Source organism: Oncorhynchus tshawytscha, linkage group LG13 (assembly GCF_018296145.1).
Source record: "Oncorhynchus tshawytscha isolate Ot180627B linkage group LG13, Otsh_v2.0, whole genome shotgun sequence".
In the NCBI taxonomy this organism is placed as follows: Eukaryota; Metazoa; Chordata; class Actinopteri; order Salmoniformes; family Salmonidae; genus Oncorhynchus; species Oncorhynchus tshawytscha.
Window position 1 is genome coordinate 37,146,346 of NC_056441.1, and position 20,945 is coordinate 37,167,290.

The window sequence follows — 20,945 nt, forward strand, 5'->3', positions numbered from 1 at the left end:
TTTATAGGCACAATTCGGCTAATGCGAAATCAATTGCAAAGGGAAAACTATATCACTGCACTGAAAGAGAGCGAGAGGGAACACAGCAGCCTTGGAGGAAGTGGCTAAGGTCAAATGTAAATACACAGTAGCTGGACAAATGGTTACATTTACTGAGCCGTGGAGAGAGAGTATGTTAGAACTTTGGGTAAGAGTTAAGGAAAAAGAGAGGAAGGAGAAATAGGCCAAAGGTGATTTCAGGCTGTCTAGAGTAACCTAAATAAACGTCATGAGGGGAAAACGAGCTAAACGTCATAGCATATTAGCAGATTTGCGTCGACACAACCTGATCTCAGAGCATTTCAAATTATTCTGTATGTAAATCCGAGACACTCCATTTAGTATGACATGTTACGGTATGTATTATTTTCTGGATGTCTGTCACCCATTTCGTATGATATGTTTACAAATGACAATTCTTATTACATATGTTACGAATTTGCAAATCGTACAATATATCATGAATTTGCAAAGCGTAGCACAAGTTACGAATTTGCTAAACATATGATATGTTTAGAATTCTAGCTAGGTGGCTAATGTTAGCTAGCTGGCTAACATTACCTAGCCTAGGGGTTATGGTTAGGTTACAGGGTTAGGGTTAGGGTTAGCTAACATGCTATGTAGTTGCAAAGTAGCTAAAAAGTAGTAAGTAGTTGAAAAGTTGCTAATTAGCTAAAGTTGTCTGTGGTGAGATTCAAACTCACAAACGTTTGGTTACTAGACGTTCGCGTTATACACACACCACAACCGCAACCAACTATTATTTTGAGGTTAGATCGGTTTTAATATCGCAGATAGATTGTGGCTTCCATCAATGTAATTGTCTGCATCATTTCCAATCCCCCATATATTTTTTTGTAAATATATTTTCCTTTATTATTTTCCCCTAACCCTACCATCCCTCCCCTAAACGAATAGACAGCAACAGTTAGTATTTAAAAGCTGGAAGTATAAGCCTATATAAATTGTACGGACACAGTGTATTTTACAATAGTTATCTTTTGTTTGTTTTTAGTCCCGACCTTCAGCTACACTCAACCCCTCCCATCGATCTCTGAACACCATCCAGTTTTGATTTCTATTTGCCATATATTTTTAACTGTGCTGTTTCACAAAGTTTCTGAACCTACATACATTTTACAGACACAGTATATTTTACATTAGCAATATTGTTGTATTGAGCCCCATCTGTCTTACTATACCAAACATAACATATCATACTAATTTGAGTGTCCCGGATTTACGTTTACCATGTTACGTCTAGTCTATGAGACCAGGCTGATCTACATGATACCATACACAAACATCTCATTACCAGTGGAGGCTGCTAAGGGGAGGGCGGCTCATAATAATGGCTGGAACAGAACAAATGGAATGGCATCAAACACATGGAAACCACGTGTCTGATGTATTTGATACCATTCCACTTATACCGCTCCAGCCATTACCAAGAGCCCGTCCTCCCCAATTAAGGTGCAACCAACCTCCTGTGCTCAACACAGGAAGTAGGCTGCCACATCACCATGAGAGGGGAGGCAGGGTTCTTATCTTTTCTACGTGATGATGAAATGATATTTCATCTAATACAACACTACGTGTGAGTGACAGTGTTCAAAGACAGACTGAGCAAAACTGAATTTAATTAGAAAGTTCATCTCTTTCTCATCAGAAAACAATGCTAAAAATGACATACGACCCTTCGCACAACTATTGCTTTGAATGTAGGTACTGGTATTCAAGCTGAGCACTCAATCTTATTGACCACCGCTCTCTTAAAGGCCTCCAGCATTCCATTACACAGGCAAACCAGATGTCAAATACCGAAACTGTTGAATCCCTACTCTGTCTCTTTCAAAACCTCAAACTAGGGGAAATGTTTCCAGCACTATGGGTTTTCCCCTATAATCCAGTTTGAGCTGGTTTCTCTCCCAATGACTGTTTGTTTATTCAAACTGGCAACATGTCTTCAAGCCTAAACTCAATGACTTGTTGCAACAGAGCAAAGACACAAGTTACCAAGGCTTTTCCCTGTCGGGAACATTCCATGTTAACGCTGTATTTCAGTCGTCAGTTCTGCTGCGGTGGAGCACGATAATAACTGACATCAAGGCTTTGACCGGTGGCAATCTGAGGAGTACAATGCTTACAAGCTGCACCTTTCGGAGCAAAGGCACTCTGACAGCCACATCTAGTGTCTATGATTTCATTGCTGTAAATGGTGTGAAACTGCTTTGTTTTCCAACATTACAAATGTAATACAGATACAAAAGTGAGACAGACAGAACCCTCGGAAACACACACACACTGTCTGTGACTCTGTACACACACACACTCATCCAGTGAGTGTGTAATGATCACTTCAATTATAGAAATCCCAACATCTCTGTTGCCCCTGGTAACACTGGCTACCTCTATGCCACATCACTAGTCAACATAGCAACTGACAGCCTGCGGAGCGAGCGGTGGACCGCTCATTGATCTGATTGGTTGTCTCTCACTGTCAATCAGGTAGAGTGAGGTCTGATTGGGGAATGGAAAGGGAACTGACCGATGAGACGAAAGGACAATGAAGCTCAAGAGTGAAAGGAGCCGTTCACAAAAATAATTGATTGAGTCTGAGTATGTCTTTGTATATGTGTGTAATCATTCAAGTGAGAAAGAGATAAGGAGTCTGGGGTTTTTGTGACTGTGAAAAACAGATTTTAAAAAAAGTGAAAGACAAAGAAAGAGAAAGAAAGAAAGAAAGAAAGAAAGAAAGAAAGAAAGAAGAGAGAGAGAGAGAGAGAGAGAGAGAGAGAGAAATTGAGACAAATATATCCCAGAGACTATTGCCAGAGACAATCCAGGCCAATTTACAATAACCAAGGCCACATATTCCTTACATGACAATGTAGTTAGTACTAGAGGTCGACTGATTAATCGGAATGGCCGATTAATTAGGGCCGATGTCAAGTTTTCATAATAAATCGGTACTGATTTGCCGATTTTATTTTTTATATATATTTTTATTTTACACCTTTATTTAACTAGGCAAGTCAGTTAAGAACACATTCTTATTTTAAATGATGGCCTAGGAACGGTGGGTTAACTGCCTTGTTCAGGGGCAGAACGACAGATTTTTACCTTGTCTGCTCGGGGATTCGTTTTTGCAACCTTCCGGTTACTAGTCCAACGCTCTAACCACCTGCCTTACATTGCACTCCATGAGGAGCCTGCGTGGCAGGCTGACTACCTGTTACGCGAGGGCAGCAAGAATCAAAGGTAAGTTGCTAGCTAGCATTAAACTTATCTTATAAAATACAATCAATCTTAACATAATCACTAGTTAACTACACATGGTTGATGATATTACTAGTTTATCTAGCGTGTCCTGCGTTGCATATAATCGATGCGGTGCCTGTTCATTTCTCATCGAATCACAGCCTACTTCGACAAACGGGTGGTGATATTAATAAAAAATAAAAATAAATATAACAAGCGCATTTGCGAAAAAAGCACTGTTGTTGCACCAATGTACCTAACCATAAACATCAATGCCTTTCTTTAACCTCTTGAGCTTATGGCTCAATACTGCCCCCGTTGGAGGAAGTGCGTGCCCATAGTAAACTGAAAATATTTTTTTCCAAAATTGCTAATATATGCATATAATAATAATTATTGAATAGAAAACACTCTAAAGTTTCTAAAACCGTTTAAATTATGTCTGTATGTAAAGCAGAACTCTCAGGGCAGCCTTTCTCCCAAACTCTCTCTTGTCAAGAGAAAAGTTGGGTCAACTCATCGCCCCCACCCTTCCCAGGCAGCTACCGATCTGGGAACAGTATGTATTTGTTCAGCGCGATGTCTGCTTTCAATTGGCACGTTCATTGTTTGAATTTCGCGCTCCCTCATCCTTTGGCGGGCGAAAATGCCCGGTTCACTCTCACATACATGCACTCTATTGCGCGCGGCCGATTTGGGGAACGTTCTTTTCCAATAGACACCAGTTGAAGCCGGTTCGTTTGTTCGCGATGATCATTGTTTTACATGATAAAAACATAATTTTGCTCGATTCTGCACTTAGTTTGACCAGTTTAGTCAACATATAATATGTAATTTTGAAGTTTGATTGCGCAAGAGTGCGGGACCAGAAGGAGCAGAAGTTATTTTGGGTGCATTTCAGCTGAAGCTGTTAGCATATGCTAATGCACAACTTGAAACCAAACGATGTATTGGGTAAGTATGACTCCTTCTACGTCTTCTGATCGAAGAACATCAAAGGTAAGGGAATATTTATGTGGTTATTTTGGGTTTCTGTGGACTCCAAACGTAGAGGAGACACTGCTAATATCTGAGCGCCGACTCATAGCATAGACTAGTGAACGAATTCTGTAACGTTAAAAATAAATGTAACACAGCGGTTGTATTAAGAAGAAGTGTATCTTTGTAACTATATGTAGAACATGTATATTTAGTCATGTTTATTGCTTGTTATCTGACGTTATCTGTCCGAGCTATCATAATTTCTCCGGACATTTTGAGTAGCATTTTTGAAATGTCGTCATTGTAAACAGAGATTTATGGATATTAATGGCATATTATTGAAAAAAAAAAAAAAAGGTACTGTGTAACATGTAATATTACTGTCATCTGATGAAGATTTTCAAAAGGTTAGTGAATTATTTATTTTTTAATCCTACCTTTAAATTTTATATTTTCTGGGACAAAATGGCCGCCGCTTGCATTTTGTTTCGGTGGTGGTCTAATATAAATGTGTGCTATGTTTTCGCCGTAAAACATTTTAGAAATCTGACTTGCTGGGTAGATGAACAAGGTGTTTATCTTTCATTTGAGCTATTGGACTTGTGTAGGTGTGGAGGTTAAATATGTCTAAGAATATTTTTTCACATTTTGCGTTATGCTAATGAGCTTGAGCCGTAGTCACGATCCCGGATCCGGGATGGGTAGCATCAAGAGGTTAAAAATCAATACACAAGTATATATTTTTAAACCTGCATATTTAGTTAGTATTGCCTGCTAACATTAATTTCTTATAACTAGGAAAATTGTCACTTCTCTTGCGTTCCGTGCAAGGAGTCAGGGTAGATGCAGCAGTTTGGGCCGCCTGGCTCATTGCGAACTGTGTGAAGTCCATTTATTCCTAACAAAGGCCGCGATTAATTTGCCAGAATTGTACATAATTATTATTGAAGGTTGTACAATGTAACAGCAATATTTAGACTGCCCACCTATTAGATAAAATATGGAACGGTTCCGTATTTCACTGAAAGAATAACAGTTTTGTTTTCGAAATTATAGTTTCCGGATTCGACCATATTAATGACCAAAGGCTCGTATTTCTGTGTGTTATTATGTTATAATTAAGTCTATGATTTTATATTTGATAGATGGTGGGCAGCAGCAGGCTCGTAAGCATTCATTCAAACAGCACTTTTGTGCATTTGCCAGCAGCTCTACGCAATTCTTCAAGAATTGCGCTGTTTATTTATTTATTTATTATTTTTACCTTTATTTAACTAGGCAAGTCAGTTAAGAATGATAGCCTAGGAACAGTGGGTTAACTGCCTGTTCAGGGGCAGAATGACAGATTTGTACCTTGTCAGCTCGGGGATTTGAACTTGCAGCCTTCCGGTTACTAGTCCAACGCTCTAACCACTAGGCTACCCTGCCGCCCCTTATGACTTCAAGCCTATCAACTTCCGAGACGAGGCTGGCGTAACCGATGTGAAATGGCTAGCTAGTTAGCGGGGTGCCAGCTAATAGCGTTTCAAACGTCACTCGCTCTGAGACTTGGAGTGGTTGTTCCCCTTGCTCTGCATGGGTAACGCTGCTTCGAGGGTGGCTGTTGTCGATGTGTTCATGGTTCGAGCCCAGGAGAGGTACGGAAGCTATACTGTTACACTGGCAATACTAAAGTGCCTATAAGAACATCCAATAGTCAAAGGTATATGAAATACAAATCGTATAGAGGGAAATAGTCCTATAATTCCTATAATAACTACAACCTTAAACTTCTTACCTGGGAATATTGAGGACTCATGTTAAAAAGAACCACCAGCTTTCATATGTTCTCATGTTCTGAGCAAGGAACTGAAACGTTAGCTTTCTTACATGGCACATATTGCACTATTACTTTCTTCTCCAACACTTTGTTTTTGCATTATTTACACCAAATTGAACATGTTTCATTATTTATTTGAGGCTAAATTGATATTATTGATGTATTATATTAAGTTAAAATAAGTGTTCATTCAGTATTGTTGTAATTGTCATTATTACAAATACATTTTAAAAAATGTTTAAAAAATGGCCGATTAATCGGTAAGGGCTTTTTTTGGTCCTCCAATAATCGATATCGGTATTGAAAAATCATAAATCGGTCTACCTCTAATTAGTACCATTATGTGTGTATGGAATCTGCACTCTTCACACACACACACCCACACCCACACCCACACCCACACCCACACCCACACACACACACACACCCACACACACACACACACACACACACACACACACACTGCTTTGGAAACCTCCACTCTAGGTGGCCCAAACCACACTAGTCCTTTCCATGGTAGGACTGTAGGGAGGGAATTGTAGTGTATTGAGTCACTCTGGTTTCTTTAGAATGTAGGTCATCTATAGTCCAGCCCACTGTCTAGGTCCTTCCCCTCTGTCTGACAGGATTCACACTATCAAACAGACATGTTTCCTTCGAATATAAACATCATAGAGATTCTGTGCTTTCCCTCCCACAAAACACAAACACAAACACACACACACAAACACAAAACACAAACACACACACACACACACACACACGCGTGTGGCACACATACACAAACACACAAAACATGCTCATACCAGCTCATCAGAAATTTCCCCATATCACATTAAACGATCAGCCTCTGAACATTGTCATTCCCCTTGTAACCACATAATAGCCTGACATTCTAACCCACTTAGAGAATTCTAGGCTATAAAACTTTCCTTTCACCCTCATAGTGCCAACTGTCACCTCTTGCCAGAGCCAATAAAGCTTGTTATAATACTGTAGGTCATTCCAGTTTACGACAATCAGCCTCGAACTTATGATATCATTGACAGAACAATGCTTCCAAAGCATGAATCTGCTATAAAAAAAAAAAGGTTATGGTTAGTGTTAATGGTAGGGGTTAGGTAAAGGTAAGGTTTAAGTTCGGGGTTAGGGGTTGAAATCCTATTTGTGGTCAGAAAGAGCTTGAAGGTTCTTCCACCCCTTCCTGCATGGCTAGGCTATAGAGCTAGGCTTACGGTTCAGGTTTACACCCAGGTTCAGATTAAGGTTAAGGCCAGGAAACAATGAGAGTTGATTCTTACCCGCAGTCGGGCGCGGGACACCAGCGGCAGTCCGGGTCGGAGGCCAGGCAGCGTCGCAGCAGGAACTCCTCATACTTCTCCAGCAGGGCTGCGTCGCCCAAGATGTCCGCCACCTGATGAGGCGCCAGGCGCTCCGAGCACTCGGGGCAGCTGAGATGGACGCGGCTCTCCGTGATCTCGATGCGCAGGTACTGGCGCAGGCAGCACAGGCAGGAGCGGTGGCTGCAGCCCAGCAGCTCGGGGAGCTGTTCGGGGGGCTGGGGCACCAGGCACAGGGGGCACTCCAGGAAGTCTGCTGGAGGAGAGGAGCTGGAGGTGGTGGAGCTGGAGGACTGGGGGGGACCCAGGGAGGTCCGGCTGGAAGAGAGGGGCTCTGCTGGGGTGGAGGTCTGAGCGGTGGCTGGGCCCTGGGGAAGGTCCGTGGCGGTGTTGGTAGGGGCTGGGTCGGGTGTGGAAGGGACTACAGGGGGAACAAGGGGGGCAAGTTGCTGTTGTTGATGCTGTTGGTTGTGGAGCTGGGATAAAGGGGTGGCTGCCCCTGCTTTGGCGCTCCGGGAACCCCGTTTGCTGTGGAAGAGGCTGTGGAAGGAGATGCGTCCTTGGCGTTTTCTCGGTGCCCGGCATTTGGGGTTGGGAATGCCGCTCACCGAGGAGTGGGGGGATTCCGAGTCCTTTTCCGATCCCATTTTCCCAGAAAGTGACACACGGTAGCGTCTTTCCTTTTCCGCTCTGATTAGTCTTATATCACCGTCAGGAAGCTTGCCTCACACACACGAACACAAACACACTCACACACGGGAGTACTTGTGCTCGGGTGAAACCAGAATGGAATGTCACTGATACCCAGTTGTAAACCCTTTTTCCTCTTCCTCTTAAACCCACAAATGGAACGATAGGTGAGAAGACAAAAGAGAAAGAGAAAGACACAAATAGCCAAAATTCCCCTTCCCTCCCGCTGGCTTTCACACCTCTCACACTCAGTTGCTCCAAATCAAGAATGTGAGAAAAGTCACAGGTGTGCTTTCGTCCAAACCAACATAGGGGTCCAAAATTACAGTAAACTGTTACTGTAAACCACAAAGAGGAGAATGAATACAACAGGAAACGTCACTGTCACTCCTTAGTAAATGGTTCTCAATTCAAACGAGGAGGAAAAAACAGAGGAACGTTATAAAAATGTATAGAACAACTTCTTGGGGGTTATTCAAAATGTCTTAAATCCTTCTTGGTGGTTGCTCCAGTCCAATTTTCTTCTGTAGTCCTTTTTCTCTCTTTTCTTCTCCTCTTCTCTTCGGTGTGTGTCTCTCACTCTCACAATCAACCGTCTGTGAGGAGGAAGAAGAGAACAGGAAGTTAGCTGAGCAGAGAGCACAGGGAGCATGCTCAGTATGACACACCTCTCCCCTCCTTCCTCATTCTCTCTCTCGCTGTTATTACTTCACAATTAACTCTTGGCGCAGATAGTCAGGAAGAATAAATTCATTGCACTATGCACACACATACACACCTGGCATAATCACTGATAAAGACATGCTGATTGACTCACACTCATAAGATACAGCCATTTGGAAAGCGAAATACTTTTATTTTGTTTTACTTACTAATGATGATGACATAATGTGTCTTGAAGAGGAAGCAAACTTATTCATCCGTCCATTTAGCTCCTATATTATTTATCCTCTCATTCCTTCTCTCTCTCATCCGCTCTTCTCCTTTGTCTCTCTCCGTCAATATGAAACCCTCTCTCTCTCTCACACACACACACACACACACACGTCGCAAGCTGCTCTCCACTTCACACTGCGCTTCTACTGCGGTTGCCATGACGATGCGCACTAGGAGCCGAGCAAACAGCGACCCACTCAGTGACTGTGGCACTTATGTATGCACTGACACACACACACAACACACACACACGTAACACATGTACTCTTGTCATTTACTCATATATTGCATTATTATATATTTATATAATTACATTATATATATATATATATATATATATATATATATATATATATATATATATATATATATATAATGCAGACACTGGTAAATATAGCACTGATTAATGTATGTGTGTATTGACACAGTGTTATAGGTGTGTGTGTGTGTGTGTGTGTGTGTGTGTGTGTGTGTGTGTGTGTGTGTGTGTGTGTGTGTGTGTGTGCCGAAAGTAATGTTATGCTAAGATAAGAGAAAAGGGCAAGAGAGAATCAGAGGGAGGGTTATGAGGGTTGACATTCAGAATCTGTGCCCCTCTCTTTAAGGTAGCCTATATATACCCACCTTCTAAGCACACACACACTGAGTCATAACAGCGTCATTACTGTGTTCTGGCCTGTTTTCCTCCTCCTAAAGTATGCCTGGTCTATGACAAGGTCTATGACAAGGCAAATCTGATTATGATTCCAGTAGTAGCCTTTGAATGCAGGAGGCTGAGAGACAGACACAGACAGAGGATCAACCAGTATGAGTCATAAAACATCAGACTTCAGCCCTTGTTGACAGACAGGTATATGGGAAAGGGCTGGGCTAACATAGATACTGCATGTAGCTAGCCATGATTGATTGAAATACTATTGGGTCAGTGACTGACAGATAGCAGCACCAATCGATAAGAGACCTTGGCTGAAAGAACTGGATGTTGTCTGTTTGCTTGCTCTCTTGCCTTGCACAGCCCTTAATAACAGCCAATAGCCACAGTTAAGACAGGTTGACCGGTAGTGATAGCGTTAGACAAAGGCTACAGGCTATCACAACAGGTTGTGTTGAAAGAAGAACATTGAACCATATTGATGAAACTGTAGTAGATTTCCACCACGTTACAGACGTACGTACACACACACACACACACACACACACACACACACGCGATGAGGTGGAAATAAACATTCTATGTTATCCCAGCAGCAGTGCAGTAACCATGGTGCCTCTTCCCTCCCTGATCTGCTTGGCTGGCGGGTGAAGTGAAAGGGCCACTGTTGAATCATGGATAGCTACGGAGTATAAAAATAATGCCAATTTATATACACTATATCTACAAAACACCCCTTCAAATTAGTGGATTCGGCTATTTCGGTCACAGTATTAAATCGAGCACACAGCTGTGAAATCTCCATAGACAAACAAGTCAGTTCGTCATATTTCTGCTCTGCTAGAACTGCCCAGGTCAACTGTAAGTGCTGTTATTGTGAAATGGAGCAACAACGGCTCTGCCGCGAAGTGGTAGGCCACACAAGCTCACAGAACGGGACCGCCGAAGGCTGAAGCATGTAAAAATGGTCTGTCCTCGGTTGCAACACTCACTACCGAGTTCCAAACTGCCTTTGGAAGCAACGCCAGCACAAGAACTGTTCGTCGGGAGCTTCATGAAATGGGTTCCATGGCCAAGCAGCATCACACAAGCTTAAGATTACCGAGCACAATGCAGAGCGTCGGCTGATGTGGTGTAAAGCTCGGCGCCATTGTACTCTGGAGGAACAGAAATGCGTTCTTTGGAGTGATGAATCACGCTTCACCATCTGGCAGTCCGAAGGACGAATTTGGGTTTGGCTGATGTCAGGAGAGCGCTACCTGCCCGAATGCATAGTGCCAACTGTAAAGTTTGGTGGAGGAGGAATAATGGTCTGGGGCTGTTTTTCATGATTTGGGCTAGGTCTCTTAGTTCCAGTGAAGGGAAATCTGAACACTACAGCATACAATGACATTCTAGACGATTCTGTGCTTCCAACTTTGTGGCAATAGTTTGGGGAAGGCCCTTTCCTGTTTTAGCATGACAATGCCCCCATGCACAAAGTGAGGTCCATATGGTTTGTTGAGAAATGGTTTGTTGAGATCGGTGTGGAAGAACTTGACTGGCCTGCACAGAGGCCTGACCTCAACCCCATCAAACACCTTTGGTATAAATTGGAACACCGACTGCGAGCCAGGCAAAATCGCCCAACATCAGTGCCCGACCACACTAACACTGTTGTGGCTGAATGGAAGCAAGTCCCCACAGCAATGTTCCAACACCTAGTGGAAAGCCTTCCCATAAGAGTGGAAGCTGTTATACCAGCAAAGGGGGGACCAACTCCATATTAATTCCCATGATTTTGAAATGAGATGGTCAATGAGCAGGTGTCAACATACTTTTGTCATGTAGTCAGCAGAATTGGTAATAGCCCTCTCATCATACACTCTTAGAAAAAAAGGGTTTTCGGCTGTCCCAATAGGAGAATCCTTTTTGGTTCCAGGGAGTACCCTTTTCTGTTCCATGTAGAACCCTCTAGTGACGGTGGAAAAAAACAGATAGTTACATATCGGGATATTATTTTTAACGATATACAGTGCCTTGCGAAAGTATTCGGCCCCCTTGAACTTTGCGACCTTTTGCCAACATTTTAGGCTTCAAACATAAAGATATAAAACTGTATTTTTTTGTGAAGAATCAACAAGTGGGACACAATCATGAAGTGGAACGACATTTATTGGATATTTCAAACTTTTTTAACAAATCAAAAACTGAAAAATTGGGCGTGCAAAATTATTCAGCCCCCTTAAGTTAATACTTTGTAGCGCCACCTTTTGCTGCGATTACAGCTGTAAGTCGCTTGGGGTATGTCTCTATCAGTTTTGCACATCGAGAGACTGAAATTTTTTCCTCCTTGCAAAACTGCTCGAGCTCAGTGAGGTTGGATGGAGAGCATTTGTGAACAGCAGTTTTCAGTTCTTTCCACAGATTCTCGATTGGATTCAGGTCTGGACTTTGACTTGGCCATTCTAACACCTGGATATGTTTATTTTTGAACCATTCCATTGTAGATTTTGCTTTATGTTTTGGATCATTGTCTTGTTGGAAGACAAATCTCCGTCCCAGTCTCAGGTCTTTTGCAGACTCCATCAGGTTTTCTTCCAGAATGGTCCTGTATTTGGCTCCATCCATCTTCCCATCAATTTTAACCATCTTCCCTTTCCCTTCTGAAGAAAAGCAGGCCGAAACCATGATGCTGCCACCACCATGTTTGACAGTGGGGATGGTGTGTTCAGGGTGATGAGCTGTGTTGCTTTTACACGAAACATAACGTTTTGCATTGTTGCCAAAAAGTTCAATTTTGTTTTCATCTGACCAGAGCACCTTCTTCCACATGTTTGGTGTGTCTCCCAGGTGGCTTGTGGCAAACTTTAAACAACACTTTTTATGGATATCTTTAAGAAATGGCTTTCTTCTTGCCACTCTTCCATAAAGGCCAGATTTGTGCAATATACGACTGATTGTTGTCCTATGGACAGAGTCTCCCACCTCAGCTGTAGATCTCTGCAGTTCATCCAGAGTGATCATGGGCCTCTTGGCTGCATCTCTGATCAGTCTTCTCCTTGTATGAGCTGAAAGTTTAGAGGGACGGCCAGGTCTTGGTAGATTTGCAGTGGTCTGATACTCCTTCCATTTCAATATTATCGCTTGCACAGTGCTCCTTGGGATGTTTAAAGCTTGGGAAATCTTTTTGTACCCAAATCCGGCTTTAAACTTCTTCACAACAGTATCTCGGACCTGCCTGGTGTGTTCCTTGTTCTTCATGATGCTCTCTGCGCTTTTAACGGACCTCTGAGACTATCACAGTGCAGGTGCATTTATACGGAGACTTGATTACACACAGGTGGATTGTATTTATCATCATTAGTCATTTAGGTCAACATTGGATCATTCAGATATCCTCACTGAACTTCTGGAGAGAGTTTGCTGCACTGAAAGTAAAGGGGCTGAATAATTTTGCACGCCCAATTTTTCAGTTTTTGATTTGTTAAAAAAGTTTGAAATATCCAATAAATGTCGTTCCACTTCATGATTGTGTCCCACTTGTTGTTGATTCTTCACAAAAAAATACAGTTTTATATCTTTATGTTTGAAGCCTGAAATGTGGCAAAAGGTCGCAAAGTTCAAGGGGGCCGAATACTTTCGCAAGGCACTGTATCATACCGTTTTGACAAGATCACAAAATTATTTTTGCGCTAGTTTGCTGTACCTGCAACAAAATTCCAATATTTTTCCAATTAGCTTTCTGCAGTTTTATTTCTATGACTCATCCAAACTCGTTTTCTCATGGCTCTCTCCTGTCCCTCTGCAGGAATATGTATGGAACAATGAAGCGCCCCAACAAAAAATAATCACAATACTGAATCACAATATATATAGAATCGTGAGAATCACAATACATATCAGATCGGCACCTAAGTATTGTGATAACATTGTATCGTAAGGTCCCTGGCAATTCCCAACCCTAGAACCCTCTGTGGAAAGGGTTCTACAAGGGACCCAAAAAAGGTTCTATCTGGAATCAAAAAGGGTTCTTCAAAAGGTTCTCCTATGGGGACAGCTGAAGAACCCTTTTAGGTTCTAGAAAGCACCTTTTTTTCCCTAAGACTGTACCCTCAGGTTGGCACTAGCCTCTACTCTCCTATGATGAAACATTATTGCTATCTGTGTGTGTGTGTGTGTGTGTGTGTGTGTGTGTGTGTGTGAATGATAGCTTTCTATAGCCCTGCGTGAGTGCCTTTTTATGTCTACATGACTCTGTAAGAGTTGACAGAAAACACCCAAGTGTGTGTGTGTGTGTGTTCGTGTCACTTCAAACTGAACTTGATGACAAAATAGATTGTCCCTGGAAACTGTGTAAAAGTGGACTACACTGACTGTCAGAAAATAATTCTGTTCATATGTCTCCTATGAGATTCCTTTTCAGAGGTAAAGGGAAATGCATGATTCTGTAAAAGGCTTTCAAGAGAAATAGCTCTTATGAAAATGCCCTTTCTCCCTTTGGTAACAAATTCAAATGTTAAAAAGCATAAAGAAATTCCTCATCTGGTTCAAAAACTCTCCTTCAATATATACTGAACAAAAATATAAATGCAACAATTTCAAATATTTTACTGAGTTACAGTTCATATCAGAAAATCAGTCAATTGAAATTAGGCCCTAATCTATGCATTTCACATGACTGGGAATGCAGATATGAGTCTGTTGGTCACAGATACCTTTAAAAAAAAAAAGTAGGGCGTGGATCAGAAAACCAGTCAGTATCTGGTGTGACCACCATTTGCCTCATGCAGTGCGAGACATCTGCTTCATATAGAGTTGATCAGGCGGTTGATTGTGGCTTGTGGAACGTTGTCCCAGTCCTCTTCAATGGCTGTGCGAAGTTGCTGGATATTGGCGGGAACTGGAACATGCTGCCCTCGATCCAGAGCATCCCACACATGCTCAATGGGTGACATGTCTGGTGAGTATGCAGGCCATGGAAAAACTGGGACACTTTCAGCTTCTAAGAATTGTGTACAGATCCTTGCGACATAGGGCTGTGCATTATCATGCTGAAACATGAGGTGATGGCAGCGGATGAATGGCACGACAATGGGCCTCAGGATACCATCACGGTATCTCTGTGCATTCACATTGCCATCAATAAAATGCAATTCTGTTCGTTGTCCATAGTTTATGCCTGCCCATACCATAACCACACTGCCACCATGGGGCACTCTGTTCAGAACGTTGACATCAGCAAGCCGTTTGCCCACATGACGCCATACACGTGGTCTGCGTTTGTGAGGCCGGTTGGACGCATTGCCAAATTCTCTAAAAAGACGGAGGCGGCTTATGGTAGATACATGAACATTAAATTATCTGGCAACAGCTCTGGTGGCCATTCTTGCAGTCAGCATGGTGGATGGGTTATCCGGGCAAAATGAGAAATGCTCATTAACAGGGATGTGAAAAAATGTGTCCACAAAATCTGAGAGAAATAAGCTTTTTGTGAGTATTTGGAACATTTCTGGGATCTTTTACTTCAGCTCATGAAACATGGGACCAACACTTTTCATGCTGCGTTAATATTTTTGCTCAGTGTGGGTATTAGAGCTGTACTCAGTTACTGTTCGGTGTAAATGGCATTATATAGCTTTCATTACATTACCAAATGTGTCATCTCTGGCATTAAGAAAGTATTCTTGTCAAGTGACAATATATTTGGAAGGGTTTTGATGCATCTAGTATCCAAACGTTAGACCTTTTCGGATCATTTTAGCGGGAAATATATTGAATGTAGCCCCTACATGACTTGAGAGAGAGAGAGAGGCAGAGAGACATAAATAGAAAGAGGGATGAGAGTGAGTGAGGAGGCATGGCAGATGGGCATGAACAGGCTGAAGACTCAGTGGTCTAAGTTCTGTGATCGGCACACGCTTTTTCCCCCTCACTTGTCCTCCCACTCGACTGCTGCTCGCGCACGCACACACGCACACACAATCTCTCGCTGTGATGTACAATTACACTAATGACATTTTATTTAGCCTCTAAGCAGCTCTAGTTTCTTGTCTTCTGAATTAAAAAACCTCTCGGACATGTCAGATATTGTTATGCTTGCTGCTGCAAGGTGAGTCAACTGTGTGCAGAGCCTCTTGACAGAGACATTACTCTTCTTGGACATTAAGTGGGGCCAGTTTGTGCTTTCAGTTTGTTTGGCCTCGTCTCAGCAATTCTATTTCCGGAAGACACTGAAACTGTACAGTCTAAGTACTTTAGGATCCTCCATCCTTCCCAGGAACCCTATGAACCTACATACTGCCTCTATGCACGCACGCAAGTCAATTTGATATGATACTGTAAGTCAATTTGATATGATACCGGTGTGCCACTGAAAGACCCGATAGTTGTTACACAACCTGCTGAGTCAGAGCTGATTTGTTGCTGTTGCAGAGCTGTTTTGGGGTTACACTTTTACAAGCCTCTGCAAATACATTATGCAAAATGAAGACAATAAAAGCATGGATCTATTTTGGACCAGGGACTTCCAACCAAAGTAAAAGGGAAGACTGGGGATGTCCCTATTATACTGTTGTGCTATATTTCACTTTGGCAACTTTGATTATGCTTTATAAAATACATATGTTTTGTGTGTGTGTAAATGTCATATTATTCAGGGATATAGTTGATATTCAGAGATATGGTTGACACAAACTAACACAATGGGGGCACAGTAGGCTACTGATACAGTACTATACTCCAGTAGGCTACTGACACAGTACTATGCTCCAGTAGGCTACTGATACAGTACTATGCTCCAGTAGGCTACTGATACAGTACTATGCTCCAGTAGGCTACTGATACAGTACTATGCTCCAGTAGGCTTCTGATACATTACTATGCTCCAGTAGGCCTAAGTAATTAAAACTCACCATCACACAAACAATCCGATTCATGTCACTGTGTGGTTGTTTACAAAGACTGACAGACAGCGGGGTAGGCAGACGAGCTGGTAAGCTAATTAGCTGGTTTGTAGTGATACTACCTAAACCCTCTGTAAGCCCTGAGCTCTAACTGAGGACTGAAGCCTGTGTCTCTGGGCTGAGTCTCTGGGTAGAGCAGGTGGTCTCTGTGAACTCAGGTTTACTGGTTTAATAGACTAAATTCATTAGAGCAGAAGGGCGCAATAACAGGTTAATAAAGAGCCTCCCGAGTGGTGCAGCGGTCTGAGGCAATGCATCTCAGTGCTAGAGGTGTCACTACAGACCCTGGTTCAATTCCATGCTGTATCACAACCGGCCGTGAGTGGGAGTCCCATAGGGTGGCGCACAATTGGCGGCCAGCGTTGTCCGGGTTAGGGTTTGGCCGGGGTAGGCCGTCATTGTAAATAATAATTTGTTCTTAACTGACTTGCCAAGTTAAATAAAGGTTAAATAAAAACAATAAATAAAAATAATGAAGGTAGCGACAGCAGCGTGAGGCAGGTGAGATGCCTCTCAGTGTGTTGTTCTCTTTATCGACATCTTTCAATCTCTCCTGGCAGAAGTTAATATAGGACGGAGGAAACAGAGGGAACTGCCCTCTCTGTGACGAGGCCATCGCCGTGTCTCGCTAACATGCTGGGCAGGCCAAGACTGCTGCCTCCTCCAAACACCAGGCCAGTTGAGTCATGTCATGATGTGATGAGACTATGTGAAAACTGGGTTAAAAAGGAAACATGTCCTTCTGTTCAGCCAAAAGCGCCATTATCTGGTTGCCTACTGATTCATAGTGTTTGGCGGTCATTTGGAGGCCATTTGGAGCCCTCCCACACTATCGGTTTTATAAGGTAATGGAAGATGTGGGAGTTTTAAAAAGGGGTTGAGAGCCAGAGACAGTCGTTGGCCATTCTGTGGAAGCACCTAGAGAAACCAGACTTTGCGTTTCCTCTGAATTTACCTCAGAACTGAAGCTGTCAGGGAGGAGTGGTCAGCCAGTCTCGCATCCCTTTTCAAACAAAATGAAACAACAGGAATACCCTGGAATAACCCCATTACAAGCACTCGAACACACACGCCACGCACCCACATACTTATACACCCAGTCATCCACACATTGACACATCGTCAAACAAAAACACACACACACGCGCACACACACACACACTTATGTGTTGCATAAGAGATACACACGTATGAATGCCCCTCTGATTCAGTGAGATAAAAGGGAGAGTCAGGCTACGAGGTTCTATAATTAGAGGAGCATTCAGGAGGCAAACTGCTGAGTTGTTGAATGTTTAATGTGAAGCCTGGAGGCGTCACAGCGGCAGAGAATAGGCCCAGGTCCCAGCCCCACAGCCCCCTGAGCCCCAATCCACCAACACAGACCAGGGCATACCAACCAGCCAGTGGGTATGAAAGACAGGGAGGGGCCAGGTCGTTTGAAAGAGAAATAGAAGGAGGTGAGACATGGTCAATGAGGACAGTGCATGTGAGTGGAGATAGATACAGTATGTCACATAGGCCTAGTATGGTTGACTGTTAGGCTGACTTCCAGTGGACTGTAACCTGAAGCGGCCTTAACAAACTATGATTACGAGAATAGTTCTAGTATGTGGGACCAGAGACTACAAATGAAGTCAGCATTTCCAGTAAATAGAGGTAATATAATTGCGGGGTAGTGAGTGTTGACTTCCACATTAGTTGTTGAAGACAGACGGTAACTAGAGCAAGCAGATGGATACCAGGCTTTCATGGTTGCATGTCGTCACCTCTTTCCTCTCTCTCTCTCTCAATGGAATGATATTAATATCCTGGCCTCAATAATGCTTTCGGAACAAACAGGGGAGCGGTGGGACAAGGAACGCATGAGTGAGAGGGGAGAGGAGGAAATTGAGAATGAGAGGGCATTCGACATGACGGGCATTTTGGAATAGAGACGTCAAAGAATGCTCAGAGGTGTTAAACAGTAGCTCACCACTTCCTACAGGCTACTGTAGCAACATGCATGTACACAAACAAACACAGACGAAACACACAGTAGTTATGTACTATGGTACTCTATCATCAGCCTTGCCTCACTGTTAGATTACTGTGCACTTGTTTTATACTCAAGAATGAGGAGCAGTCAAAACATGCACAATAATATGGGATATATACACAATATATTCAAAGGTATGTGGACACCCCTTCAAATTAGTGGAAATGGCTTTTTCCAGCCACGCCCATTGCTGACAGGTGTATATATTTGAGCACAGAGCCAAGCAATCTCCATAGACAAGCATTGGCAGTAGAATGACCTTACTGAAGAGCTCAGTGACTTTCAACGTTGCACTGTCATAGGATGCCACCTTTCCAACAAGTCAGTTCATCACATTTCTGCCCTGCTAGAGCTGCCCCGGTCAACTGTAAATGCTGTTATTGTGAAGTGGAAACGTCTAGGAGCAACAATGGCTCTGCCGTGAAGTGGTAGGCCACACAAGCTCACAGAACGGGACCACCGAGGGTTGAAGCGAGTAGCGCATAAAAATTGTCTATCCTCAGTTTTAACACTCACTACAGAGTTCCAAACTTCCTCTGGAAGCAACATCAGCACAAGAACAGTTCGTTGGGAACTTCATGAAATGGGTTTCCATGGCCAAACATCAAATCAAATGTTATTTGTCACATGCGCCGAATACAACAGGTAAATGAAAGTAAAAAATTATAAAAAGTAACACAATAAAATAACAAGAGCGAGTCTATATACAGGGGGTACCGGTACAGAGTCAATGTGCAGGGGTACAGGTTAGTTGACGTAATTTGTACACGTAGGTATGGGTAAAAGTCACTATGCATCGAAAATAGACAGCGCGTAGGCCAGTGGCGCTGCCAAGGGGTGGCCAGGGGAGGCACCCCTTGGTACAATCGCTGGCCCCCCCACTGAGTCCCCTCGCGGGTCACATATGCATAATATGCTTCTATCTGATATTTTACATTAGGTACTATTCATTTAAATCAATAATGTATATTTTTCATAATAGTTCATGTGAAAGAAAATGACAAATGCATAGCCAGCCAGATGCTTTTGACCGTCCGGAACTGAGTCACACTCCGACCCGTCACCCCTTCCCGGCCTGCTACTGCACAGTGCACTGCCAGATGACAGCAGCAGCCCAACCGTGAAGCACAGGGGTGGCAGCATCATGGTGTGGTGGTGCTTTGCTGCAGGAGGAACTGGTGCACTTCACAAAATAGATGGCATCATGAGGATGGAAAAGTATGTGGATATATTGAAGCAACATCTCAAGATATCAGTCAGGAAGTTAAAGCTTGGTCGCAAATGGGTCTTCCAAATGGACAATGACCCCAAGCATACTTCCAAAGTTGTGGCAAAATTACTTAAGGACAACAAAGTCAATGTATTGGAGTGGCCATCACAAAGCCCTGACCTCAATCCTATAGAAAATGTGTGGGCAGAAATAAATAATTCTCTCTACTATCATTGTGACATTTCACATTCATAAAATAAAGTGGTGATCCTAACTGACCTATGACAGATCATTTTTACTTGGATTAAATGGCAGGAATTGTGAAAAAACTGAGTTTAAATCTATTTGGCTAAGGTGTATGTAAACTTCTGACTTCAACTGTATAATATTTTTGTTTACAAAAAAAGACACAGCAACAGCCGAATAAAGCTGTATTGAATATAATTGGAGGCCTCTGTGTGATGTTTTTAAACTCGAGTAGGCTTGTTCCCAGTAAATGTTGTGTTCCTTACAATCAATGTGCTCCTTCAAATTAAAGCTGTATATTTGTCTTTTTAAGGAAAAGGACAACTCACCTATTTGAAGAACAATGAATCGCCTAAACACATTTATACAGATAAATAACACATTTAAACAGGATTGTTGTGGAACTCAAAATGTTAACTGTACCGGTACTAGTCAATGCACATCAGATAAATAGTAACATTAACTGTAAAATAAGAAACCAAAGTATATCAGTATGCGATTCCTTAACTCTCATATTGACATAGTTTTCAACTAGCCTATATACTACAACAGCATAAGAGAATTCCTGAATTTCAGTTATGGCTTTGGTTTTGGTGAGCCACCTCGAGATTTTCAGTGGCCCAACCTGACCACTGCACGTAGCAGTAGCGAAAAACAAATATGGGGGGTCAATGTAAACAGTCCTGGTGGCCATTTAATTAATTGTTCAGCAGTCTTATGGCTAGAAGCTGTTAAGGAGCCTTTTGGTCCTAGAATAGGCCCTCCGGTACTGCTTTCCGTGCAGAAGTCTAA

General features: G+C 42.6%; 1 protein-coding gene across 2 annotated transcripts in view; it reads right to left on the bottom strand.

Annotated features, from left to right (window-relative positions):
* Positions 1-20,945, bottom strand: part of LOC112264853 (E3 ubiquitin-protein ligase RNF19B) — a 30,933-nt gene that overhangs the window by 8,812 nt on the left and 1,176 nt on the right. Inside the window, exons 1-2 of one of the 2 annotated variants that reach the window (XM_024441727.2) lie at positions 9,003-9,125; positions 7,402-8,726 (exon numbers count right to left, since the gene is read on the bottom strand). In XM_024441727.2, the coding sequence (XP_024297495.2) occupies positions 7,402-8,087 (686 nt within the window). In that variant the 5' untranslated portion in view covers positions 8,088-8,726; positions 9,003-9,125. Of the gene's footprint in view, positions 1-7,401; positions 8,727-9,002; positions 9,126-20,945 lie in introns of those variants that run through there. The other variant, XM_024441726.2, reaches the window with a different exon arrangement.